Source organism: Syngnathus floridae, chromosome 8, assembly GCF_059516105.1.
Source record: "Syngnathus floridae isolate MCC-2025c chromosome 8, RoL_Sflo_1.0, whole genome shotgun sequence".
Classification (NCBI taxonomy): Eukaryota; Metazoa; Chordata; class Actinopteri; order Syngnathiformes; family Syngnathidae; genus Syngnathus; species Syngnathus floridae.
Genome location: NC_142420.1, coordinates 11280012 through 11307500, shown reverse-complemented (window position 1 = coordinate 11307500; position 27489 = coordinate 11280012). Strand labels below are relative to the sequence as shown.

General features: G+C 43.0%; 2 protein-coding genes and 2 long non-coding RNA genes across 8 annotated transcripts; 2 read left to right on the top strand and 2 right to left on the bottom strand.

Moving 5' to 3' along the window:
* Positions 1 to 4496: 4496 nt before the first annotated feature.
* rprma (reprimo, TP53 dependent G2 arrest mediator candidate a) lies at positions 4497 to 5326 on the bottom strand. Its single transcript, XM_088383247.1, has one exon. The coding sequence runs from the start codon at positions 5102 to 5104 to the stop codon at positions 4796 to 4798; it is 309 nt and encodes a 102-aa protein (XP_088239373.1). The 5' UTR covers positions 5105 to 5326; the 3' UTR covers positions 4497 to 4795.
* A 1123-nt stretch (positions 5327 to 6449) lies between these two features.
* Positions 6450 to 22804, top strand: galnt13 (polypeptide N-acetylgalactosaminyltransferase 13). Of its 5 annotated transcripts, none has more exons than XM_088383297.1 (14): positions 6450 to 6682; positions 7951 to 8006; positions 9132 to 9300; positions 10561 to 10727; positions 10960 to 11167; positions 11300 to 11470; positions 11604 to 11721; positions 12270 to 12450; positions 13560 to 13699; positions 14422 to 14520; positions 14890 to 15024; positions 15170 to 15199; positions 18973 to 19188; positions 21987 to 22135. In XM_088383297.1, exons 3-13 carry the CDS (start codon positions 9167 to 9169, stop codon positions 19156 to 19158), a joined length of 1569 nt encoding a protein of 522 aa, XP_088239423.1. In that variant the 5' UTR covers positions 6450 to 6682; positions 7951 to 8006; positions 9132 to 9166; the 3' UTR covers positions 19159 to 19188; positions 21987 to 22135. The 5 variants fall into 5 exon arrangements, with proteins under 5 accessions (XP_088239423.1, XP_088239419.1, XP_088239418.1 ...); XM_088383293.1 differs by having other exon boundaries at positions 7728 to 8006; XM_088383292.1 differs by having other exon boundaries at positions 6450 to 6819; positions 7728 to 8006.
* Positions 22805 to 23137: 333 nt separating this feature from the next.
* Positions 23138 to 26318, top strand: LOC148394576 (uncharacterized). Its single transcript, XR_015859905.1, has 3 exons — positions 23138 to 23325; positions 25146 to 25187; positions 25931 to 26318. It is a non-coding gene; the product is annotated as an uncharacterized LOC148394576 (long non-coding RNA).
* On the bottom strand, positions 23744 to 27463 carry LOC148394575 (uncharacterized). The gene is made up of 3 exons (XR_015859904.1): positions 27195 to 27463; positions 26852 to 26957; positions 23744 to 23965 (listed from the first exon to the last, which is right to left on the bottom strand). It is a non-coding gene; the product is annotated as an uncharacterized LOC148394575 (long non-coding RNA).
* Between the last annotated feature and the right edge of the window lie 26 nt (positions 27464 to 27489).

Here is a 27489-nt window from a genome sequence, read left to right as displayed (position 1 = left end):
TTCTCCGGGCACTCCGGTTTCCTCCCACATCCCAAAAACATGCTTGGTAGGCCAATTGAGCACTCCAAATTGTCCCTAGGTGTGAGTGCAAGTGCGAATGGTTGTTTGTCTCTGTGTTCCCTGCGATTGGCTGGCAACCAGTTCAGGGTGTCCCCTGCCTACTGCCCGATGACGGCTGGGATAGGCTCCAGCACACCCGCGACTCCCGTGGGGACTGAGCGGTACAGAAAATGGATGGATGGATGGATACTTGAAGTCCTGATGCTTACAGAACGGACAAAACCCGTAAAGAAAGGTATTATTGTCATTACTATCACATCATACCAGACTTTACGATGGTGACTTCCACCACCGATTCCTCACAAGACTCTGGATCAGCGGCAGACATAGACAGCAGCCGTGGGTCACAGCACCGATGTCGGGTTTGTGTAGCGCCTGCAGACGAAAGCACGTGATAATGGAACCGGGCCTGAGGGAGCGCCAGCTCGCGGCACCAAGAGAAGCATTTGGAGGAAGCTCAATAAGTCATGACCCTGAAGAGGTTTTGCCGTACAGCGGCCCGGCCTTACGCTCATGAGCTGTGACAGAAGCAGGAGGTGCACCATTAGGCATGAATTCTCAAGGTACACCATCAGACAAGAAATTCAGGACACTTTGCTCAGCTGGCAAATCAGATTGGAGCTAATGCAGCTGAATGCCGAGTGCAATCTGAGAGGTTGTGCTCCCCGTGGAGCCCGGATCCATCTAATTTCCGAACAGCCTGTCAATTATAATGGAGGGCAAACGCCATTTCAAAATAGTCTAACACTTTTTCCCCATTTAGTTTTGCCTTTTTTTAATTGGTGTTTTGGCGGTGGTGTTTTTTGCGGGACCATAATGGATTAACTCATTCACTGCCAACCCAATTAATATATTTGACGTCTATAACCGTCAACGGCACTGAATGAGTTTCAATAGGAAGAGGTTTGGCCACCAAACGAATTCAAGTCGTCAGTCAAGGTAGCACCGTATTTGGGGAGTAATAACATCCGACCGCCGCCACTTGACGACAGCCTGGCGGTAAAGACTAGCTCAGCCAAAGGTCTTTCGGGACTGGCTCGGAACGTGAGCGTATGTGACAGCTGGGGCGAGGCGGCGTGCGCCGCATTGGCAGGCCGGGAACTGCTCCTCGGCAGGTCCAAAGTGTCAGCGCCGACTGCCAGCGTCACGTTGGAAAAGAACGTTTCTCATCAGCATATCTTTGCTCAGCCCAGAAGGCTCCAGAAGGCTTTTTAGTCGTGATGGGTAGATGAAGCTTCGTGAAGCGTGTTGGCACGCCAGGGCTAACTGTGTCAGTAATGCTGTGTTTGTATCACTTATTATTTTGTTATTAACTTTTTGTCTATACTTCTTGAACATAAAAATGCTGGAAGTGTAATAAAATCATATAGCTGATACGCTTATCTCTGCGCTGACCTCAAGTGGAAATAAATTATAAACAGCATGAGGTCATGAGGTGCGGCAGATTTAATTTAACAACGTGCTGTATGTTTAGAGTACATTTCACTGGATTTACAAAATGACGGCTAATGGCATCTTTAAGCTGAAGGTTTTAGCATGGGCCAACCTAAGCTGAAGAAGGAATATTTCAGGCGCTTCTTATGATTTTACCGATATAATAACGAGCCGGCCAGCTCTTGGAACAAAGTGTGCAGACCTTGTCAAATATTATTTATACCGGCGGTAAGTTCTCGTCCCGTCTTCCGCAGCGGAGTTAAATAGCCCCTGACCAAAGTTTATTGTGGTTTCTTCAAGAGGCCGTAACCTCGGCCGCTAATGGCGGATGACGAAGCCTTCCGCAAAACGGGGGAGCTTTACTTTCATTTTCCAGAGGTTGTTGTCTCTTGGGACGCTCAATAATGCCGGACCATATGCTCACGCAAAAACGCAAATGGACTTCGGAAGGGGCCAATAACGCCCCATTACTTTTAGAACCTTCAATTTGCATGGCTGAAATGACTAATGAGCGAGTCATGCTCAGACTGCCGCTCCAGAATTACGTAGCTTGACCCGTTTGAGCTCCTATTTGTTTACCCATTCTCACGGGGCAGTTGACTTTTCTTTCAGACTTTCAACCCTAAAAGTCCATTTTGCAAAATATCCATTGAACTTCTTGAACTAGATTGTATTTTTTCTAGAGATGTTGATGAATATTGCATTCCAGTTCAAGCCTGTCATCGCAACTTTGCACTCTAAATTTGGAGCTTGTCGTTAGCCAACGCAATTACTTCCGATGGCTAATTTCCAGTGGTCACGAGCGCATAATATACAAGATGCATGTCGCATATGTTGTTCATATGAATTATATTACAGCACTCAACGTGCACTCATGGTACAGATGAGACCCTCGGTCGCCTCGTGCACTATGCAAATATGATTATCCAGCATACCATTGGAGGTATCATCCATATTGAAACGGTAATTCAATTCTTAATTCCTCCTCTCTGCTGTTCTTTGCATCTCTGTAAGGCGCTAATGATTGTTCAACAACGGCATCAGTTCAAGGTTTGGCTTGCTGTATAAAAAAACTGAAAACAATGAATGTAATAATTGTATTTGTCTATTGATTCCGATTTTTCTTGATTTCATGTATTCCTTTAAACAATCAAAACAAGCCAAGCATAAAGTACATCTGGTTTACAAAAACAGCTTCCCTGTCAAGAAGAAGGAGACGTTTAGGTGCATCCGCCACCCTGCTATTCCGAGCTTTTAGTCGCTATCCGCTCCATCGACTGGCCCTATGTGAGTCAGCCAATCAGGCGCTCCCAAGTCAGGATCCGAAGCCTCTTTTTAGCCCGCAATCAACACCCTGCGGTGGCTGTCGCTGCGGAGCACAACTGGCTTTTTGACCCATAGAGAATACCCCGAGTGAGATCATACTGCCACATAACACTTGAACTGTGCATCGAGACATGTTTTGTGTGTTTGAACACATTCCCAAAGATGGCTCACAAGCCCTGCGGACACATGGCTTTGTTCCACGCTGGGATGATGACGGAGTGAATGCTGCCGCTATCTCTTATATCTATTGCTATGTCACTGTCGTGTGTGAGCTTGGTGGTAGCAAGAGACCCCTAGGACATGAGAAAAATGTCCACAATTGCAGCCTAATCTCACCGTATTCCGCCCTCCTCGGAGACTGCAGAGGGAATAAAAAGGTACATGGCACCTCGGGGAAACAAGAATGTCAACAGTAAGCTGGAAATTGGAAATATTTATTTTCAATTTATCATGGCTATAAAGAATGGCACATGGAAAAGACCCAATTGTTGCAAATAAAAGTTGTAACTTACACATGTCGATGAAATTGTTTTTAGGGAGAAAAAAAAATCTCAAATCATGGGGTCAAAAATTGTAAGATTACAGCTAAATCACGCTCGGATGAGACTTCCAATTATTCTGAACAAAGAATTTTTTATCTTTGTTTACACACGTGATAATTCAGTGATAACAAGTAAGACTTATTCGATGTCAAATTTAGCGTTCTGCTTTAAGTATCAATAGCTGGTATCGGCATCCTTTACAAATACCCGATATCTTGAAATAAGGTTGGCGTCGGCCTGATATCGATACCTGTTATCAGTACTTACCCATCATTAATCTAAGTTTCCCATGAAGGGAGTAAATTCAAGGACGTGTCCAACCAGAAAAAAAGCGGCAGTGAGGAAGTTTGATTTTGACTTTTTCAGTGTCAGCGTGACACGTGGAATATGTGAGCCATCACACTGCAACATATCGCCCCGCGGCTGACAAGCCGAGCCGTCAAAACCGTGTCGGAATCTCCTGCTTTGGCCCTGGGGAGCTGAAGCGCAGCAGAGGCGACTTGCATCACCAACATTTTCATCCAGACGGGACACATGTACGTAACACACAAACAGTTCCTTGCATTTTGCCCACTTTAGATGATGACAAGTGTTGGTCGGCACTTAAGTCAAATCTTCGTGAAACAGCAATATGTTGACATCATGTTGCTTGTGATGAGGACAATAATGTCACTGGGTTCCCCATGGCAAACTCTTTTATGCCTATGGAGCTTTTAATAACGTACAAGTGACTTACTGCTGAGCTGAAATGAAACGAGTACAAAAACGTGCTGGAGGTATGCGTCCAAATATTGTCAAAATATTTTTTTTTCATATTTTTCTTTTTAATGATTGCACAGAACAGTTGTTAATATTTACAGTCAGATCGCATGAGAACCACTTCCAAGTGGATAAACTGAAAGTAAACAAACATAAGTCAACATTCATTAAAAAATATGTGGCACGTTCCACAATAAATAAATATAGAGGTGCATGCTTTTTCATGAAATGGTGACGTCAGCAACTGAACAGATTTTGGACTCTTCCGATATTCTAATCATGAACTCATGAGCTCAAATGTGAAATGAGCGACAGTCTGCCTCTCCATACACATATTTTGGGGAGACGAATAAAAAACTGGACTATACAGAAACAGACTGTGTCAAGTGTTTAATTGCAGTCGATTTATTCCAATTTATCACACACACTTGTGCTTATTGTATGCAAAAAACACATTCAGTACATATTTACATGATGCTCCTTTTTCCATCAACATATCAAATGATGGTTAACAAGGACTGTCGCTAACTGACTGTAACATTACAACAGTGAATACTGCATCAACAAATCAGCCTCTTAGAAAAAAGGACCCGCAGGAGAGACTAGTTTTTACCTCCCGGGTAATCTCATTGTGCACGGACACAGGTCCCAAGTCTTGGTCTGGGGTTTTGAGTTCAGTAGGCTCCAACGATAACTGCCTCGGCCTCTTTGGAGGGCCTCCTGTCGGTCACCAAGAAGTTGATCATGCCCTCGGACTTGATGAGTAGGTTGCAGCCCAGGAAGAAGATGCCGAAGACCACGGTGAGGGACAGCACGCACATGACAGCGATCTGAACCACCCGCATGACGAACAGGCTCCTCTCGTCCGGGGAGGCGGCCGCCAAACCTTGGTCGGTCACCACCGACGACAGGTTGCAGCACAGCATGCCCTCTGTCCTGTTGAACAAGCCGCCATCCGTGTGGTTGAAGCCCGTGGCGTTCATGGCCACTTCTTTCTTCTCTTCCCTTCTCCAAATCGATTCAACTTTCCAAGTTGGAGGTGGACGTGATGGGTTGAAGGTTGATCCCGAATGATGTGGATGAGGAGGAAGGGACTGAGAGAAGTTGACACAAAGGTCTTCTGCTGGATTTCAACACTCTGCTCCGGCTTTGCATCTCGTGTGGTCTCCCTCGCAGTTTGGAAGCACAATGGATCACCAGAGAGAGAGAGCAAGAGAGACTTTCTACACACACACAAACACGCACACACGCTGCCTGACTTGAAAGCGGGCACATAGCAAGAGCGCCCCCATAAGGTCATATCTTGTCCTGTCAACTGGCCTTCCTGTGTACGATATAATGTATTCAACTGAGGTGATTGTATTTTTCTTAATATGACTTTTATTTATGATGATTTTTTGTAACACTGTCATGATGATTTGACAGGAGCACATAATTGTTCCACTCACCTGTAATAAAGTAAAATTGAAACACTAACTATGATGATTAATTATGAACAGTTCCAAATAGGGGTCAGTGCTAGCCAAAACCTGCAAGGGAGCAAACAATTGCAACAAAAACCTAAATACATGTATGAATACTACCTGAAGAAACACACATTTGACGGACAGTGTATTAATTTGATGCAGCAAAATGTTTGTTATTGTGGCTCCAGAACATCATAAAGATATTACTAATAGTTCACCCCATTCATACTCTTGAGAGACTTCCTCTTCCCATTTGAAAACACTCTTCTCGAGCAATAATGTCAAGTAAATTAATTTCTTCTGGACTAAATTATAAAACCTTTAAGGGCAATGTCTCAACTGACATTTTCACATTATTAAATGTCATACTGTATAAGGGCAAGTGTATTTTTTTTAAATAATAGAGTAAGGTGGAAGATTGTTGCAGGGCAATATTGCCACCTACCGTTTTAGAGCTATTATTGGAATGAATAATTCCTTTGGGGTATTCAATTAATTGCATTGCACATATTTTAACCAGGCTGTATACTGCATTTCCCAAGCTGCTGTTCTATATTTTAATATTAATAACACGTATAGACTTAGAATTTCGTTGCATACGGCTTACAACAAAGTAGTGATATTGCAGTTGCCTAGGCGGCATATTTTGTAGAAATGCTTGCAGATTGTCGAGAGCCGTAGCAGCCGCAGCCGTCAAGGGCGCCGCCATAATCTTGCATTGTATAGCAGGAGTTAATAGGATTACGGTATTGTATTAATGTTTGGCATATTTGTATTGTTTTTGGACAAAAGTGAAGAAATAAATACACGGTCTTAAGCCCCGCCTCTTCAAGAAGATTGCCAAAATTGACGTCAGTCTCAACCAATCACAAACGAGACACGGAGACATTTGCGGGTCGATGTGGAGCCGTTCTAGATTGCAACGAGTGAATCTCTTCTGTTCTCAGCGTTTAGCCTTGTAGTCACAAGAGGGGTGCATGTCAAGACCGGTTTTACATAAAACATCCGAAACGAACCAGCTGTATTGGTGAAGGAGAGAACCGAGTGACTGCGGCGAGATTGTGCCAAGGAGTCCGTGCAAGTGCCGCGATGATGGTGAGCACCTCACGGGCGACATCACACCGGTTTGTTTACTATGTGCTGAGACGGACACCAACGCGGTGTGCTTTTCACACGCCACGGGAGGATTCATTCATTGCCAGTTCACGCAAACGCTGACGACTCCTTCCAAGGTAATTGTGTATATTTGTACAAATATTTTTGCGTGATGACGCGCGTCGTATTTGTCTCCAGAGGCAATTCCTTCACATTGCACCATGTCTGCACAGAGCATGTGACGATAGTATGACGTGATTTTAATGTGGGGGGGAAATGTGATGCGCAGTGAAAAATGCCACGCACACAAGGGATAATCAGTGTGAATGTTGTCTTGAGATTTTTATTTATTTTTTATTTTTTTGGAGGAGGAGAGGGGGTGAAAGAAGCTTCACTATTTACTTAATGGACTTAATGGGATCTCCTCCATAATCCCCTCCTTCCTCTTCCTCCTCTTTCCTGGCAGGGCGAGTACTCGTTGCTATTTTTTTTCTTCAAATATTAGTGCCAATATGATAATGCATTGTCCTGTTGGATACTCAAAATTGAGGAAGATGAATGTGCTTCCTCACCTTCGGTAATGCACGAGAAACATCTCAATGCTTGTCCTTTTTAAGGCAAGTGGCCAGAGCCAAACAACTTTTGCAGAATCAAGTATAGGCCAGGGCAGCATTTTAAACGAAGAGGAGAATTTGAATGTTAAATTCCTTGAGAATTTCTTGTATGCATATTTCTGGCACTTGGTTGATATAGGTGTAGGTAGCAGGCAGAGGTTACATTAAGGTTTCTCTAGTATTAGCTTTCCTCTGAGTAGAATGAAGTAGAATATGAAAACTATGAAAACACACGATGTTCTCAGAAGAATACTTTATTACAATTGAGGGACTCGAGTAACGTTGAAATTGAATAGCCATACAAGTTAAAGCAGAAAACAGACAGATGGGACTTAGTAAATACATGACAAGTCACAGAAGTGGGCAATCAATGTCTATCTGTAAACAGTCCAACATTCTGAATTGTTTTGTGTCTTCTGTCTCTCCTGTAGCATGATGCCGGCTGTTCAAAGTTGTCCAGTCTCCTTCCAAAGTCCTCCCGCCGTCTTTAGATCTCCAATACCGCACCAGCACACCAAGCTCTCCTGAGCGCTTTGGCTGGCTGGCCGGCAAGCATTCAGACGATTTGATGCGGCGGTTTGTCTACTGCAAGGTGGTCTTGACCACCTCTTTAGTCTGGGTGCTGGTGGACGTTTTCCTGTTGCTCTATTTCAGCGAATGTAACAAATGTGACGACAGGAAGGACCGCTCGCTGCTTCCTGCCCTCCGCGGTGAGTCCAAAAGAGGTTTGATAGGGATTTAAGTCTTCAGGGGTTAAACAGGGAATGACAGCAGTAGCTTAGATAAGACCTTTAAGATCTGACATGAACTGGGCTGCATGATGGGAAATGGCATCATGGGTTGCAAACGTTCTATAAAAGATCAACAGTTTCTGATCACTGCTGATGGCCGACCCGGCAGGTCTGGGAAAGCAAACGGCCACATATGCCTAATCTGGTTTCTCATTCCCGACGTTCCAAGGTCCAAGTCAAGTCCTTGTACTCTGAGCTACTCCCAACAACTACTCCAATGCTGCTGTTTTTAATGCTGGGCTTTTTCTTTGTGTTTTGGTCCTTTTAAGATGTTCATTTCCCCCACAATGCCCTCCAGTAAGCGGATTTCTAAGCTGCTTTGAAGGTTGGACTGAGGCAGAGCTGCCAGTTACTGACACTAATTATGATCCAAATGTCTGGGAACATTAAGTCGTTTTGCTGGGAAAATAAACAACGCGCATAAGACTATCATTTATCGTCTTGCACAGGTTGCGCTTTGAGTGTTGACTGTTACCCTAGTCATAAAAACCAAAGTTGAGTCTTCTTGAAGTCGTAAAATAGTGCACTGTAATGAATTAAAGTACATTTGAATCACAACTCTTTATCGTGGCGCCCTACCCAATGTAGATATTGATTAGATACAACTTTAGCCGATGTGTTGAAATGTTGCTTGGCAGATGCAAGGAAAGCTTTTTTTGGTGAGCTCTTAAATTGCATCCACCAAATTTAGGTTGGTATGCATCCAGTGATGGCAATAAAGGAAATCACTTGAGGTTAATAATCAGCTGACACCAGCACATTTCCATTTGTGGAGGGTTGAAGAGAATCCTCTTAACCTCCGGCCATGCCGCTAATGTGAGCTGCGTGCCCCCCTTTCATTGCAAACAGTGCGGCTGCTCTAAGAGATTATTAGAGAGCTGGAGTGTCGTCATAAATCCACGGGATTTATTTACATTGGGCTAATGGTGCTCCTCTATCGCTTTACAGCAATTTGGCTGTGAGAGTAACCGGGAAATTTAATGTGAGCGTGTCGGTCTGAAAAAGGCATCTGTTTGCTACATAAATTTTCGTATTGTGTTTCAGCCGTGATATCTCGTAACCACGAGGGTCCCGGTGAGATGGGCAAGTCTGTGAACATCCCCAAGGAGGACCACGAGAAGATGAAGGAGCTCTTTAAGATAAATCAGTTCAACCTGATGGCCAGCGATATGATTGCACTCAACAGGAGCTTGCCGGATGTCCGGTTGGACGGGTGAGTGACATGTTCATTGATTTGTCATCCATTAATAATGTCTATAGTGAGATCATATTACCTTTTAATGAGCAGAGTAAGCTTAACTGTCAATAAAATCACTTTCATTTGAGTCTAGACAGCAATTTCATGCAAAGTCACTGAGTTATCAAAAACTGTCGACGTGTAGTCCCGACGAAGCAATCGCTCACAGAAAAACGTCCAAAGTGTATTTATGTAGCACGGCAACTCTATCTTTGGTCGCCCATTTCTTTGCTTCCGCTCAACCGCGTCGCGGAGGCGTCAGTAGAAGGGACAGGAAATAATACTGCCTCCTCCAGTTCCACCAGGGTGGTCACAGAGGTGTTCTCAGGTCAGTCGTGAAAAGTCCAAGGTCTGCCCAAAGCACTCCTAAAAATTGGACATGCCAGAGTCACCTAAGATGGCTCCTCAAGGTTATGGCTCCAAAAAGAGTCGAGCTCCTCCCCCTTGTCCTTTTGATCCCTCCTCAAAGTGGGTAAATTCCAAAGGACTGATGAAAGATGACAGTCAACTTACTGGCAATGATGTCGATCTAGACTCCTAGCTCCTGCTCCAATTGATCAGGTCCATGTAAGATCCTTGAGTGTACATTTTTTAAAACTGTGTCTCTTGATCTTACAAAATGATTGATTTGTTTATTTGTAAGGTCAGACTGTCTGTCCTCAGCAGCTGTGTGCTGAACAGCTTGGAAAGCTGCAGGTTTTCTAAATCGCTGACTCTGAATGGCAATCACAGTTTTGTGCTGGAGGGCAACCTCCTGGCCTAGTTGTGTCATTCATTGGTGTCACTCTGAATAGGCAGGACTAAAGTAGCAATGCTGCCTGCTCTGCTGACTTCTAACACCCTCCGATACCGCCCACTCCCTGATGCCCTCCTGCTTGTCCAGACTCATTCTGTATTCGGCAGCATCCAGTTCCTGCATCTCAATTGTTAGCACTGATGGACATCTGTCTCAGCTAGCCTAGGACGAGTTGGTGTCAAAGTCAACGTAGCTTATATTTTCCACTTTCTTTCAGTGACATCTGTTCAGAAATCTGTATCTCCCAGTTGTTTCTCTTGCCCTCCTGGGGGTTCATGTATCTTCAGAAGTAAAATAAAATAAAATAAAAAAGAAATAAAATATACGATGATGACTTTACAAATCAAGAAACCAAATCAAGACATTCAGTTTGTCTTGTTACTCGTGTAGCATTTATTGACATCCTTAATTGTTTGGGCGTTTTCTTTCCATTGAATCAGCTGCAAGACCAAAGTATACCCAGACAACTTGCCAAACACGAGCATCGTCATCGTGTTCCATAATGAGGCATGGAGCACATTGCTGCGGACAGTCCACAGTGTCATCAATCGCTCTCCCAGACGCTTACTTGTGGAAATCGTACTTGTGGATGACTTCAGTGAGAGAGGTTGGTCTTACTTTCATCACTTCAATTACCTCAATTAAAGGTTTTACTCTAATGGAATTATTCAATTCAAGGAAGCTGTATTTACTCTTGACTGAACTGTTGTTGCCCTCTTGAGATGTTGATAACAAATAAATAAATGACTATAAAAGGACAATAGTCCAAATCCAAGTTGAAGTGCTTGATTGAATTGAGTGATTCTCTGTTTCTTCAAGTGGATCTTTTTGTGTTCCAGACTTCTTAGGGAAAAAGTTGGAGCACTATGTGCAGACCCTTGAAGTGCCAGTGAAGATTTTAAGGATGGAGCAGCGTTCAGGCCTTATCCGAGCCAGATTAAGAGGGGCAGCTGCCACCAAAGGTCAGGTCATCACCTTCTTGGACGCTCACTGCGAGTGTACTGTTGGATGGCTGGAACCCTTGCTGGCCCGCATCAAAGAGGACAGGTAGGAGTCATATTCAATTCCTCCAACCAATCATGAAGTATCAACGGTTGTAATATCAGGGGCTGAAGTTTACTAAAGTGGTACAGTTTTAATCTTAAATTCCAATTCACATTTGTTGTTGTCGTAAACCAGGACTGCGGTTGTGTGCCCCATCATCGACGTCATCAGCGACGAGAACTTTGAATATATGGCGGGCTCAGATATGACCTACGGCGGATTTAACTGGAAGCTGAATTTCCGCTGGTACCCGGTTCCCCAGCGGGAGATGGATCGACGTAAGGGTGACCGAACGCTTCCTGTCAGGTAGGCAAAGTACTGGTCTCTCATTTGATGACTGATTTCTCTCTTGAGTGAAATTGTTTCATCAGCGCAAGAGAGGAAGTCAGATGACATAAGTGTTACACCGCACAAGACTAATTTTGTGCATCTCCTTCAGGACCCCCACCATGGCAGGAGGGCTGTTCTCCATAGACAAAGCATACTTTGAAGAAATAGGAAGCTATGATCCAGGGATGGATATCTGGGGTGGGGAGAACTTGGAGATGTCTTTCAGAGTGAGTGACATGTGTGATGATAGAGTGAAAAGACATTTCTCTTTTCCAATTATTCCTTTTTTGCTGCTACAGTCGGGGCCATTTGTTTAACTTTCTGACACTGAATGTAAATGAAAGCCCATCTACGGGCTTTTAAGCAGACTACATAAAAACGCCTCTCTCGCCTTTTTGTTGCTTTGACGTGTTTCCAATAGATTTTGCTAAGTGGGAGGGAAAAAAAACAGAAAGAAAACTTGGCAGAACCGTCATTGAATTTATGGAGTTCCACCATTACTGCTGTGGTTGATGATACTCTGAAACATCTTTGATGTATCTAATTAGGATCTCAATCATGAGATGGCAGAGAAGAGCCTCTCCATCTCCATGGTGACATTTAATCCTTGTTGTGGCCATTCTGTATATTTGAAGGCTTTTTTCCCCTTATAATTGACAACATATTTTATGATAACGTAAACTGATGAATCAGTAAAGTTAGGTTACGTCAAAAGGAAATGATATTATGTTTTTGCCACATCTTATGAATTTACACTGTCGCTATGTTTGTTCAGATCTGGCAGTGTGGCGGTTCCTTGGAGATTGTCACGTGTTCCCATGTTGGGCATGTTTTCCGGAAGGCTACTCCTTACAGTTTCCCCGGAGGAACGGGTCAAGTCATCAACAAGAACAACAGGCGGCTGGCAGAAGTCTGGATGGATGATTTCAAAGATTTCTTCTATATCATATCACCAGGTTACTCAGCACACAGAAACAGCTAGCCAAGTCTACACTCATTCTTGACACCCACAGCACTCACCAGGCCAGGCCTCGCCTTTTAAAGGCATACACACTCAAATTTACAGAAACCAAAGTGAAATGCGAGTATGGCAGCCCCCAGAACATCCACATTACTGTTATCCAATGTATCGATTCTCAAAGTATTTGATTTCTGCATCCTAGAATAAGGTAAACGTGACGTCAACTCGGCAACAATATCAGGGGCATGACAAAATTCGTCCACTTACGGAGACACACGAACAAGGTACAGACAGAGAGGAGCACCCCCACCATCTGTCCGCTCGCTAATGTGATTAGCCTCCAGCTAGGCTCCGCCGGAAAGCTCCACTTAAATGTTTTAGATACCGGCCAACCTTCCTGGGATCATCACTAAATCAGCCGGATCTTAAAGTGCAAATTGTGACCTTTCTGCTTCACCTTAGCAGGCGGGCTAACGGGTGGAGGTGGCGTGATGGATGAAAGCTTCTGTATAGCACGGCCCCTCAATCGCTAAACCGACTCCACCTGAGGCTTTAAAGGGAGTGATGTGGGAATACGATCGGCGTCTCGTGTTGCCAATAAAAGTACATCTCCTTCCTGGTCCCTGCGCTGCACTGGTGGTTTTGCGATCAAAGAGGCTATTCATCATCCGCAACATGTGATGCTCGGAACAGATACAGACTGAGCAAGAAGGAGCCAAAGACAAATTGAGATGCCAGGGGGCAAAAAAATGAGAAGGGCCTTCGCTTTCATCTAAACTGATTTGAAATTAAATTTCCCCCGATAATAGTGTGCTGACAAATCTAAACGTCGACAGGAGTGAATGGGTTAATTCCGGCAATACCTACAAAAGGCCACTAGCTGACAGTATTGTCTTGTGCACTCACAATTACGTATGTGTCAGCTATTTATTTTTAAAGTGTTGTGCAGTAATAAGGTTGAGCCTGAAATGAATGGACACACTTTACATTACTTCCCATGGGTACAATTGTTTTAGAAGTGGAACGACTTGAAAGTCAAGCCAGCATCTCAAATCCGATTGTATCCCCTTGTACTGAATCTCAAAGTCCAAATTGCACCTGCAGGTGTGATGCGCGTCAACTACGGGGACGTCTCCTCCCGCAAAGCCCTCCGTGCAGCCTTGAAGTGCAAACCTTTCTCCTGGTATCTTGAAAACATCTACCCGGATTCCCAGATCCCTCGAAGATATTACTCACTTGGTGAAGTATGAGATTTTTTTTGGGTCCTGTGATCTCCCCGCGACGCGCTGGTACACTGCCTGACTGCGCTGTGAATCACATCTTTGCTTATTTTATTGCTTTGGGACAAATGGAATCTAAGGAGGGCTTAAGAGATGAGTTTCGACATCCCTCTGTGTTTGGCTTGTACTTGTATGATAAACAAACAGTGGGATGTACAGGAGGGAGGTATTGCTACAAGCACATTGGTGATATAATACTTGGGAAAAGATGTTGCACAGTCGAGTACACTAGGTGCATTTTAAACACTGATAATGCATATTTTAACTTTGTTGGAATAATGTCAAATAGACAGCTACTAAGCAATTAATGTTCGCGTCAAACTGCAACATGAGTATATCTTGGACTCAGCGGATGATGTAATTAACTGTAAAAGTAAAAGTCAGCATCAGAAATCTGCCTTTAATCCACCCAAGATTCCGACCGGTGTCCTTGGAAATTCAGTGCGATATCGACTTTTGTTCTCCCAGGAAATAATGGCCATATAATGTTGCCAAGCCAACCTTAGGCTACATTAACACTATGTTCCGTTGAGGCGGTAAGAAACTGACTCAGCTGCGGTAAAATGTGGTGAAGGCAACTATTCGGACATGTGTTCTCAGTAGTCAGCATTTATAGAAATGACCAGCTGTGCAACTGTTTGGGTACGGATTCAACAATCATTTGTAACGATGTTTGATGTGGACAGATCAGGAACGTTGAGACCAACCAATGCGTCGACAACATGGGACGAAAGGAGAACGAGAAAGTTGGCTTCTTCAACTGCCACGGCATGGGTGGTAACCAGGTGAGGAATAACTTGGGAAATTTCTCCAATCAGTTTATAGCTTACCACTGATATTACCACCCATATGGTAATGGCCCCATTAGTAGTTAAGGGATAGCCACAGCTGCCACGTCACTTTCAATGGGTCGATTGAACAAATCAGTAATATAAAACACATACTGAACATTTATCCACAACAAGCAACACGCAGCCGGGCTAACGATTAGCTAATTAACAGCTAGCTACCAACCTGAGCGTTTTGAAATATATTTGATCGCTGTAATCCTAATCTTCATTGACCCCAACATGTTTTTAGTACTTGGAGCAATATGAAAATTCCACATTAATAGATTTCATAATTTAAGGCAATTTTTGTGGACTTGATTTCAGGTGTTCTCATACACGGCGGACAAAGAAATTCGGACAGATGACCTCTGTTTGGACGTCTCCCGCCTTAATGGGCCCGTCGTCATGCTCAAGTGTCACCACATGAAGGGCAATCAAATGTTTCAGTACGATGCGGAGGTAAGAAATTGGATACTTTCCCAGAATGAAAACATGCCTTCCTAGTCATTTGACCAGCAGGTGGTGCTGAAGGTTATTTTTTTTAAACACACATTTTACTGGAGCAGCTGTTTTCTCCCATTGTGTGTTCTCTTCTTTCGCCCAGTTTATTGGCAAATGGGAATATGATTTTGAGGTAAGCAATAGGATCCATCACCTGACAGACATTTCCCCCAATGGTGCTAGTTTATGAAACCTAAATAGTGACATATCTCTCCTTATACACTGTGTGGAGTCTTGGTGGTCATTAGATTCCGTTGTCATTGCAAGCCTGTGCACCTTTTAGAATGAATAGAAATTGTTTGGTGTGGTTTCAGAATGAAATCCATTTCGAACGACATTTTACATGCATGAACAATAAGATGTGTTGATTCCAATGCACCTGATTTTTATCTGAAAATTTTACTACCGTAATTTTCGGACTAAAAGTCGCTCCGGAATATAGGTCGCATTAGCCATAAAATGCACAATAACGTGAAAAAAAACATATATAAGTTGCTCCGGAGTATAAGTCGCATTTTGGGGGGAAATGTATTCAACAAAATCCAACACCAAGAACAGACATGAACGAGCAACAAAAGGCTAAATGATAGGTATGCTAACGTGACAAACACAAACGAAGAGCTGAGAACGGGCCTGACATAACATTCAGAGTTATTAAAAAAATATTACATAAATAACACGTTTATAAAACCATCTGTGTCACTCCAATTCATTAAATCCATCGATCGTCCTTTGTCAACAATGGGTGCGGGCCGCTGACGGCGCTTGCACTTCAAAATATTCCATAGGCCCTTATAACGATATATAAATTAGATATCAAATAACTATTATATAAGCAATAATATTATCAAACCATCTGTCATCAAATCCATAAATCATTAAATCCATCGATCAAATTCCTCGTCCTTTGTCAACAACGCCGCGCGTGCGCCCTGACGTCAGCCTTGTCGTTATTCCACAGATCTAGTATATAACTATATTGTAGTGTTAACAAAGTACAAGGAAAGACGTGGGTTTGGTAAACGGCTCTTTATTTAACAAAACAAACTTCCAGGCGTGTGGCGGCGTGGACTTCCAGCCACGGAGGTGGAAGAGAGATCCATAGAATAGGACCGGGCGTGCGTAAAAGCCATGAACGAGCCCCATCCACCGTCCCTGGACAGCCACCCGGCCGAGCGCCGGCCCCCGACTTCTATCCATGGAGGTGAAAGAGAGCTCCGTAGAGTAGGACCGGGCGTGCGTAAAGGCCATAATAGCTTTTCAAACCTTCTGTGTCACTCCAAATCCTTAAATCCTTCAAACTCTTCGTCCTCCATGTCACTTAGAAACAAAAGCCGCTAATGATGCCCGTAGTACGTGGGGCCCTTCGTCATCTTCGTCATTCCGTGATCAATCTTTGTCCTTTTTGTAAACAACCGCCGCGCCGCGCTGCTGACGTCACTTGAAATTCAAATTGCAGTAATCCCTTGCTACATCGTGGTCCGTTTATCATAGTTTCACTTTTTTTTTTTTTTTTTTTTTAAATTTGTGAAAAAAATCACATAACGCTCATCATTATAAGTCGCCCCCCCCACCCAAACTACGAAAAAAAACCACGACTTATAGTCCGAAAATTACGGTATATTTAAAAAGCAACAAGATGTAAGTAAACAATGTTTTTATAAAACTCTTTGATTGAAATTGAATCTCAACGCTAAGGACAAAGTATAGAAACTCTGCCGCTGTTTGTATCTCTCTTCCTGAGTCTTCCGGCACATTAAATCATATTCTAATCCATTTATTTGTTGTTCACATGGGAGACAGACGTATGACCTCAGCAGGGATCATAAATAAGTGCGCTCATCAAGGTCGATGTGTGTTTTGAATACAAAACAGACAAGATAGACTGTTTATTTTTAGTCAATCTGTGCCCGAAAGTGGCCGGGGTTCTGTGGGGCTCCATAAATGCCAATTTCAATTTTCGTCTTGGGTCACAACCTTAAAATTACTTTGAAATTATCAGTCTATGGGAGATATTAAATCCACAGGGAGAAGGGGGTGGCGGTGGTGGGACATGCAACTCCCACAAGAACTTTGATATTTTGTGCAACACAGGAGGAGGGACACAAGGGTCCCTCAAAGACTTTGATCAGACCAGGCACTGTGTCTAAGATCTTTATCTCCAAAAAGGCACAAGATGGTATTAAATGTTCCTTGGAGCACTGAACAGTAGTTTGCTGTCTATTTTTAGAGTCGTGATTCCTGAGAGAGCTGATATTTGGTTTTCCCATGTTAGCATTGTATTGCCTTGAACCGCTGTCTTTCGACAATCAACAGCCGACTAGATTGTGCCTTTTAAGTCTATCCGTAGTTCCAAGGAAAACATTGTTTTAAAATCTGTTCTGACTCTCAAACTGACTGTGGAGATGGAGTACCATGAGCCTATTGGTATTTTGCAGCCAATGACATTCCCTTAATAATATTTCATCAATTGGATCACGTGAAGAAAGCCTTTACATTTGAGATGGTTCAAGAAAGTTGCCTATATTTCTCAGAGTTTTAATAGATATTTCTGTCAAGCTAAGAAAAGTTTGCCGCTACAGGGGCTATACGGTCTTGTGGACTGTGAAAGTGGGTTGGAGGGTAGCTTTTCCACCAGAAAGGATAATGAGCAGCACCTTGATTTTGAGAATGCCCCAAAGCATTCACCCTCCCGCTGTCACTCAACCACTAGCAGCCATATTAGCTTCCAAATCTGGAATATCACGATGGTACGGTACTCCCATCTGAATAGCCCGGTAGGCTTAATGTCATCTAAATAGTTTCACGCTACGGCAGATATGCTTTCAGCCGTGTCCAAGACCCAAAGCATTTGAGCTCTTAGGAATCAACAGACTTGGATAGGGGACATTCGGGAAAAACTTGGAGGTGACCCACTTTTAAGTGTAGCCCTACCATGCTCCTTTTGAGTTGCATCATCTCTAGCCAGTGTTTGCTGAAATGTGGTCTCTCTGCATCGCTGCCCATGTTTGTTCCGGTATGGCACAATGCAATACTAACTTTGATTGGTACAGCAAGTCCTCTGAAACAACTCACTTCGCGCTCAACCAAACAACAGACTGGCAACACCGGCATGAAGCCAGTGCCTTCAACTTTTCAGTCACTTTAGATTCCTGCGTGAACCCAAGTTAGTATTTGTGAACTACAACTGAATCAAATTCAAATCAATTTAAAATTTTGAGACCTAGAGAATCAATATGGAAATTGAATTGTGCGGATCTGAATAATACCGAACTCTAGAGTTTATGTCAAGCCCCCAGAAGAAAAAAGGGTATCGATCTACTGGCAGACAAGAGGAGTTGATGACCCCTCCCAAAAAGAATCAAGTAAGGAGGGATCAAATGATTTCCCTCGAGCTGCTGCTGTATATGACGGCGTAGCCTCATTCCCTTGAGGTCTGTGACTTCCAAAGCTTACTTACAGCAGGCTTACATCCAACAGTTCAGTGCATTTCATACAGTAATTTCCAAATCGCATTTCAATGACATCGCAGTCCTTCCAATTAACCCCTGCAGAGTGAACGATTTGCATAAATAACACATTAACTTCCAACGGCTGTGACATTTGTGTTCTTCGCCCGGAAAGCTATTAAAACACGAAAAATACATTACAATTTGTGGTCCATTAGCGAGAGCCTCATGGTGATTTGCATGTTTTTACATTCTGTGTCTTAAAGAAGGTTGAGTTTAAGTGTTTTATTCATGAAGCTTTTTTTGTTTTGTCTTATCACCCAAAACTGACACTAAAATCTTGTAGTTTGAACTGATGAGGTTAAATAAAACGCAAAGAAAAAACCCAAATCAGTATTTAGCGTGGAAATGTTCTGGCAATAACATTACGACTTTCCTTCCCTTTTGCTGGCCGCAGAAGCACACCTTCCTCCACATTATCACCCAGTCGTGTCTGACCATCAGCCGCCTCGAGGACGGCACCTTCGGCCCTACTGTGGAGTACTGTAACAACAGTCCCCTTCAGGCCTGGATCCTGCACAACTTAACTCAAGTGGAGGTTGCTAGGCGCCTCTACTACAGCGCCACTGACTATTTTCTTTAAGCTTCAGCCGTGCTCTGAACGGCTTTCGAGGTGAGCAGTATTGTAGAGAGAAAGTAGCTAGATTACTACAGTAGCACTTTTTGTTTTAGTAAAGTAGAATACTAGTTTGGGTTACTAACCGACAGTAGACACTTGAAACACGGTTGGGATTTGTTGGCTCGCTCAAGGGCAGAGATCAAATAAGGCAAAACAATCTTTATACGTCTGCATAGGACACAGCATAGCGGCTATCCTCGCTAGCTTCAGCTTTTGCGGGCTTGTCAGCAAACTCTGATTTGTGCTCACGTTGGTATTTTTAGTGAGAACAGATCAAGTCTGTTTTGGTCAGGTTGATTTTCAAGTATTAATTCAAATGAAGGCTTTTAGGAAGCATTAAGGAGTCTTTGATGATAACCTTTCATAGAGAAGGCATGTAAACAGAGGCACACCAAGACAGATGTCCCATTGAGCTGGTTCAGCGTGTACGATGCTATCCACGAAGCCTTTTGTCGGTCATCACGCTAAATTAGATCTCATTTGACATTTGTTTTCCATCATCAATATTTAATGTTGAAAATTCACTTGCTGCCGGGCGAGGACGTGTTTATTTTTAGTTCAATATTGTTTGTGTGCGAGGTTGATTGAAAGGGGGCTGACCATTGTTTACAAGTTCTTTTGAAGTGATCCTTCATTTTGAACCATGCTTTTTGTGGACCAGGTCCTTCAGGCCTCTTTGCCATCAGCAGCTGCGTACACTGTACTGTGCTCGTGTTATAAAACCCACCAATGCCAATTATCGGCAGCATTCTGCCTGCTCATTTACATGCAGCATTTGTCTGTTTTTGTCTCTCTCCAGCCAGGTGTCTATGCAGCTCTGTTTACCCCCCGATGTGTTACCGGGAGTCTGAATGGTGTTTTGTTGTGCCGTTAGAAAAGAAAGAAAAAAGATGGAAAGAGCAATTTGACTGGCTGCGTTTTTTTTTGTTTTGTGTCCAGGTTGCGTAAATTGGGTAAGGATCTCCCATGGTTGCTAGTGTGTGTCAGAGCAGTCAGAAGTGACCTGCTGTTTGATGGCCTGAATTGCCTTCACTCTTAGTTCTGTATACCAAGAGGGAGAGCTCAGAGCGCCGCACCATTAGAGCCGACGAGACTTTTGCAGCGAGACAAAGGAACTCGTCGTTTTCGTAGAGCGGCTCTTTCCAAAGTCGCCACGAGCGCGCGTTATTCAGGAAAGCCTTTTCAGTGGTTCATGTGAGCTGCCGGGCAACCAAGGATAATGTTCCTCAGCTGGGGCTTACGGTCAGAACCTGTCTTCATTTAATTAGCCGAGTTCAGCTGCGCACACATTCAGCAGCTTGCTCCGAAAAGACGCCGCGAGGCTGAGATGAGAGTTTCCGCTTCCCCGAGAGGGGACATGAAATAATTATGAGCAAAGGACAGGACCTCCATACATTTCTTTTAAACTTGGAAAGATTTTTCTCCTTCTGTTGCAAGGTTCCTTAACCATTTCATTTTCTAGGATACTGCGTTTTCATTATTGCGCAAAAAAGCCTCTCTAAAAAGCCTTGATAAAGATTACGAAAATAATTTCACAATCAAGCAGACTATTTTGTGCCAAATAGTAGGTCCTATTTCAAATAAAATGGTTTTAAAAATACTATCGAGTTACAAACAATGCAATGTTTCCCATTGAAACACATGGCAATGCTAACTAATCGTGACCACTTGTATCTTAAATCATCTTTCCCCATTGAAATGATTGAAAAGGCAATTAATATTTCTCATTCTCTCAAAAGGACCCAATAAAAACTTCTACTGTAAATGTTTTAATTAAAAAAACAACAACACTAGCATCTGGTGCCTTGTTGAAAGTACCGCTTTCCACAATGAGATTTGACAAACACATACCGCACCCATATATATATATTTTTAACTATAGCAGGGGTCTGTGTTCTACTGAGTGCTCTTCTCCTTTTTAGTTTTTCAGGGGGAGGATTATTCGGAAGGTTTGTGATGTTGTACAACACCTGCTCCCTTTGTTCTTCTGTTTGAACAAAGCTGCTGTGGAAAAAAAAGCACCGTATTGCTTGACTTCATGATGTGTGTGCATTTCTTTGTATCCCGGTAGAGAAGGTTAGGCTCTTGCGTTTTATGACCCAAGTGCAAACATAGCTCCAGTGTCTGTGTGTGCACACTGGTTTGAGTTATCTCCCGACAGTCCAAGCGCAATCTCTCAATAATGAAGGAAATCTTGAATTAATAAAGAACTGAAATGCCAGTTTGATCATTTGGCGTCATATCTAGACGAAGAATTGGAATCAGCTTTACTGGACAATTATGTTGAACACAAAAGGTGTCGAGTGAAATGAAGGACCAGAGCACAGAAAATGCATTCTTGCAAAAATGCCCTAACTACAATGATGCCTTCCACTGCCCCGCCCCCAAATTGTTTTCCAGAGCAGAGGCAATGCTTGGGATTCTGTCAAGTAAAGCTACTCCAGTGGGGAGTAAAATTGTAAATTACTTCTGTGGGAATTCACTTAAACGCTCCACTCAGCTTGTTCGTGGGCCCCTGAGCATCAAACGACGTAAGGAAGGTCGTGCTGCGCTTAAGCTTAACTCATCACATCGGCTCTGTTTTTCTCATCTCGTCTTAAGAGCACTTATTTCTCCTCTGGCTCCTCTGGAGCATGCCAAGGAAATGACAGCAGAAAAGAGAAGCTGAGTAAGGACAATACGGAGCAAGTCCATTCGTCAGCATGATCTTGTGAAGACGTGACACTTGAGGTTAAAAGTGTTTGCGTCGCCATTAACAAAAAAAATATGTGGTTATTTCCTTGTTTCTCCAGAGACTCACCTTGCTGCACGTCAACAGCAACCAATGTTTGGACATGCCCTTCGAGGAGGACAAGATGGTCCCCAGCTTGAGGAACTGCAACGGAAGCCGCTCCCAGCAGTGGCTGCTCCGCAACATGACGCTGAGTCTCTGATACCACCATGGTCCAGGTTCTCCATGCCTTCAACGGGTGGCTCTAGCCTTGCTAATTGCCTCCATGGTCATTGATAGAGAACCCTCTAGTCTAGCACATGGCCATCTTGCACCTTTTACACCTCATTTCAGGTTCAAGAGATGCTGCCCTTTGGGCTAGATAACAAACTGCACAACTGGCAATTAAATTGGCTGCCTGGTGCACAAACAGCGCTAGTAAAACCAATGCTTTGCTGCTGGACATGTCATGACGGAAAAAAAAAAAGAGCGTCTACATTTAAATGTACAAGACTGTCTGATATCCTAGTACAATCCTTGTTGATGTAAAAGTAAACCATCCTCCTTTCATATCAGTGGTTTGCAGTCAAGTGAAGACGGGATATTGACGGTAGATGAAAATGTCAATATTTGACAAATCCCCAAAAAATATCTGCTCATGATGTATCAGTTATGATTTTTTATGATTTGTGTGTGTGAAAATATACACATTTTGAAATGAAACAGTTTGGAGGTTAAGGTTGGAACCCAAAGCAGCAACAGAGTGGAATAATAATGTAATATTGTTTTTTTTTTCAGCATACCGATACTTATTTTGAGTAAGTCAACGATACCGTGTACCAATACTTGATAATGCAATGACATCTTTAACTTTAGTAAAATATTGTTCAAAACCACAAACCTTTCTTGAATGTTGCTTGATTTTCACTGAACACTTTTTCAAGTAACTTTTCATTGCTGGCATTTTTAACATCAATCTGCACATATATTTTTTTCCAGTCTTGCCATGCATTTCAATTAGTTTTAACTATTGGGAATATATTTTAGGCATCAAGGGGTTAAGAAAAAATATTCACTCAATTCGATACCACAAGGTGAAAGAAAAAAAAAGCGCCGCAACAAAAAGAGCACACAAGGACAATATTTGTCTTACCGCAATGGGAGGAGAAAGCAATGGTTGCCAGGAAGACGCCCGAGATTTACAGAACGAGGAGCTGTATGGGGGGGGGGGGGGGGGGGGGAAGCCCCATTGGCTCGTACAAAAGAACAATCTGGCGTCTTGCGGTTGTGCATGCAGAGCACAGTGGGAACCGATTGCGCGCCGATTCCCAAGAGCTCCCGGGTGCTAGCCACCTTGCTAACACCCCCCAGCTTGGCGTGCCCCCTTCTCCATCCCACCCCAAGAGAACGAGACAAAACAGGTAAGCGCCAACTGACAGTAAAAACAAAAGTCAGACAGGACTTGAGGCAAAACAATGTCTCTGGGTAAGTATTTCCCATGGCAACGGTTGAGCGACGTTTGTTGCTAGGAGAAGCGCTGTGGAGATTTTCGAACATGTTCTGGAGAAATGTTTTCGGAGCTCCCCGAAGCACAAGTATAATTAAAAAGTCAGCGGTCCATCAGCTGTCCTGACGTGACTGAACATTTTTCAACAGTAGCGTCGCCGCCCGCCGCTCAATACCTGCCCGCTTTGAATTATTTTGAGGGTCATCCTACATTGGCAACTTTAGTCACGTAAAAAAAAAATATGTTGTGTGCCCTTCCCTAAAATGTAAAAAAAAATGCTCCTAAACAACTCTAGTTCTTGTTATGGGAATTTCAGAACAGATACAAAAAAATAGTGATAATTTTTATTAACACATTTTAATAAATTAAACAAATTTTAATGAGATTATTAGCGATAAGTAGTACATCCATAGACTTGATTATTGTCATTTGGACATTGAAGACTGAGATGCAAAACTCACCGCCAATGTTGAACTTCCTGCTTTGCATTCTTTATGGATTTTGTTCGGTGTAATGAACACAGACATCCAATATTGGAAGCTGTACAGAAATACCTGAAATAAGAAATAAAGAATTTTTAAGATTGAACTTGTCTTCCCAGAGTTTAATCCGGCATTTACAAACTGTCCCGGAACATACAGACTGACAGCTTCTCCAAAGTATCACGAAACGTCAAATCTTACAGCTCTCATCCTGGCAGAATATTGGTGTAACGCCAAAAAATGATGGCAAGTAACTTGGTGGCCCCATTAAAAGTTTTATACACGACATTCAGCAGGGAAAATGTATGTGTGTGTGTGTGTGTTAATCATTGCCTTTGCGCGCCAAAACAACTTGTCAGGAATAGAATTGGCCTTTTGGATTGTATCGCAACCTTTCTAGCTTTTGTTTCTTAAAAGGTAGCACTCAAAAGTTGCCTTTTTAATTACTCCCCCAGAACGCCACTACCCTTTCCGCTTTACAAAGTAAACCTCGGTAGTGCGGGACTATTAATAGGCGCTGAGGAGCTGACAGCACATCAGCGCCGCACCTCGCTCCCCGCGGGCGCTCTGTCGGGACTCGCCGTAGCAAGCTCTCGCACCTGTAGGAAGCAAAACCCAGGCTGGTTAACTAAGCCTGTGAGGATAAGATATAGCGGCTCCGCGGCCGGTGCCGGGGGAGTCCATTAAGGGTGTGATGCTTTGAAATAATAGCCCTAATGGAGGCCTTATCTCGGACTTTGTTTGGCTCACTGGGCCTTTCGCCAAGGTGGAGCATGATCACAGCGTCTCACCATGGTGACCGAAGCGTCAGCTCATATTTGAAAAGTCGCTGCTCTTACTTTTAGGTAAAGATAATCTAAGCGACTTCAATTGCATCAATCAAGTTTGAATGATGCTGTTTTGAATTTCTCTTTATTTTAGCTAGGTGAATGTTGTCTCTCACACTGACTCCAAATACTTGAAGCATTTCAAGAGATATAAATCAGCCTGCTGCATTGATGAATGGCTCCTCATTTGCAGCTCGGTTGGTGGCTGTCAACAAAAGCAATATCAGCCAATAACAGCCTCGTTGATAAATATGTTTATCCTTCATTAAGATGTTTTTGGCACACACGTCTTTCAAAACACTGAGCACATGCTTTGCACATCCATTAGACCGCCTTGAAATACTTTCCGTGCGTTGACTCCAAACACGGCGCTGTACGTTTTTGCGTCCAATTGTGCCTGATGTGCTTGATTGTATTCTTTACAGAGTTGCCGTTTCTCCCGGCTTCAATATAACAGGGTCCATCAAGTAAGTGAATCCAATCATGGGTCGGGGAGGTAGTAAGGATAATCAAACACTAGCCGTCTTTTTTCTATTCAGTCCACAGCTAGCATCTTCCGCAAAGTTGACGCAATCTCGGCATTCCTCACAAGCTAATCGTCAAATACACAATGTAGAATTTTGCTTTGCCTTCCACTGTCCCTCTGCACATTTGTCAGTGCATCTTTGTCTGCTAATTTAGCGGCTGGTATTTGAAATGTGCGAGGTTTACGTTCAAGGCTATTTAGGGAGAAGAAAATCATCATTTTCTAGCATGTGGCTCTTGCGTAATTCTGTATTGATTTGAAGGATGGAAGTGGCCCCTTACAAGTATCTCCAATGTGATCATCTCCATTAGGTGACAAAAGCTGTGATTACGTTGAGGGGCCTTGTTGCTTTCAGCAGTAATTGTGACCCTAATCAATTAAAAGCTTTGCTTCAACAGCCGCTTTACTATTTTTGACATCAAATAAGAACCAGATGGGAAGAGCAAGGGGGAATGCTACGTTACTAAATATTTTCATCTATTACGCTCCAATAATGTGGGACTGCAGTACAGCACATTATTATTATTAATTATTATTATTATTTTATTTATTATTATGTGCTTGATAAAGAATTTACTGTCAATTAGGGCTAACTGGATGTTTCAGTAATTATGTGTCAAAGTACACTGGTTGAGAATATTAAAAGTGACACAATGGAAAGCAGATGTTTTATTTTGTCTTGAGGTGAAGATTACAAAGGAAGCCGGAAAACGAGAGAAGATTGTCCGATATGATTGCCGATCCACTCAGCGAATGACCTCCTATGATGGCTGATTTTGAGAGGAGCGCAAGTGCATCTCATGTTCTACTTGGCTCTGATTGGATTAATAAATCAATCCCCTCCACATCCGCCCAAGATCACACAGGCTATTTTTATGAAATGGGTTGCAGGCAAACATCAAAGAAATGTGTCATTTATGGATGACAAAAGTTGGACTGGGCTACTACGATTGCCTCAATAATTCACTTCCAGTAAAGAAGGTTGAACACTAAAAACAACAAAACAATACCTGGCATCTGCAAATTAGAGAGGTAGCTAACTATAACAAATATTCCTATTTACGTTTTTACATGTGGTCATGAAGAAAAATCTGCCAAGTGTCAATGGGAGTTATAAAATAGGCAAAAATGCCCATCCCCAGCTCATCTGCATAGTTTCGGGCACCGTGTTTCACATCAGCTGCCTCCTGACGTGTGACAAGAACAAGCCCCTGCATGAACCTCCTCCTTGTATTCGGCTGTCACAGACACAGCCGGTGGGGCTTTCGTAAAAAGTGTGTTGAACACGATTCTCTTAGAAGAGGAGCCACTCAAAAGCAAGCGGATAACCTCAATAACACATTTTCCTTTTATTATGATAGCTGTACTAGTTTTTAGCAATCAAATTTATCTCTGTTCCATTTTAATCATGGATTGATGTCGTGACTAATAATAGTTTATTATTATTGTTAAACATATCAATGTCACTAATTGGAGTAACAACTAGTGACATTTGACCAAATCAACAGAGCCAGGAAACCACTTAACCGCACAGAGTCTCTGCACAGCCTCACACAGAAGTACGGTAATTTTGCAAAACATGGCAGCAATCTATATTTAACTTACAGTTATGCTCGAGCCCACCCACGACCTGAGAGGACAAGCGGTGAAGAAAATGAATGGATGGACTGAAACAGCAACAACAGCAGCTGTCATCTGCATCTGTCTCAGTCTGTGAAAAAACAAACACAAATAGGATTGCTTTGTGGAATAAACCCAGGAGGTCAACCAGAGCATGTGAATGCAAATTATAGTGGGGAGGATTCAAAATGAGCCGACAGAAAAACATGTACGAGCAGTAATGAAGTTGGAAGAGCTCAAATTCCTTTTGAGTAATAAAATGGAAGGGTGACGTGTGATAGATTTGTGAAGTGGACTTAAGTAACCTTAAAATAAAAGTTATACTCACCAAAGACGCTCATTGATTGAAAGAAAATTCCATCCTTTTCAAGCTACCTGGGTTGGGTATTCTCGCCAAAGATAGCGAAATGTTGCTACTCTGAAAGTGGCGAATACCTTGCTGGGTTGGAAATAAGTGAGAGTAACAGCGTCGTCCTACCTATCCTAATAATGTCCATTTTTACTCGAAAAGTTCGGCTTGAAAATGAATTTTTAATCTTGACCGACATTTAACCCTTTCCGTTCGCCACCTGCGCGGAGAGTAAAACCCGCTGAGTAGCTCTGATTAACCAATCAGAAGACGG

Coding starts and splice junctions, on each gene's coding strand:
- rprma (XM_088383247.1), bottom strand. CDS start 5,104: ATGAACGCCACGGGCTTCAACCACACGGATGGCGGCTTGTTCAACAGG.
- galnt13 (XM_088383293.1), top strand. CDS start 7,865: ATGCGGCGGTTTGTCTACTGCAAGGTGGTCTTGACCACCTCTTTAGTC. Junction 13,700..14,421: donor GATATTACTCACTTGGTGAA/GTATGAGATTTT, acceptor TGATGTGGACAG/ATCAGGAACGTTGAGACCAA. Junction 14,521..14,889: donor ACGGCATGGGTGGTAACCAG/GTGAGGAATAAC, acceptor ACTTGATTTCAG/GTGTTCTCATACACGGCGGA.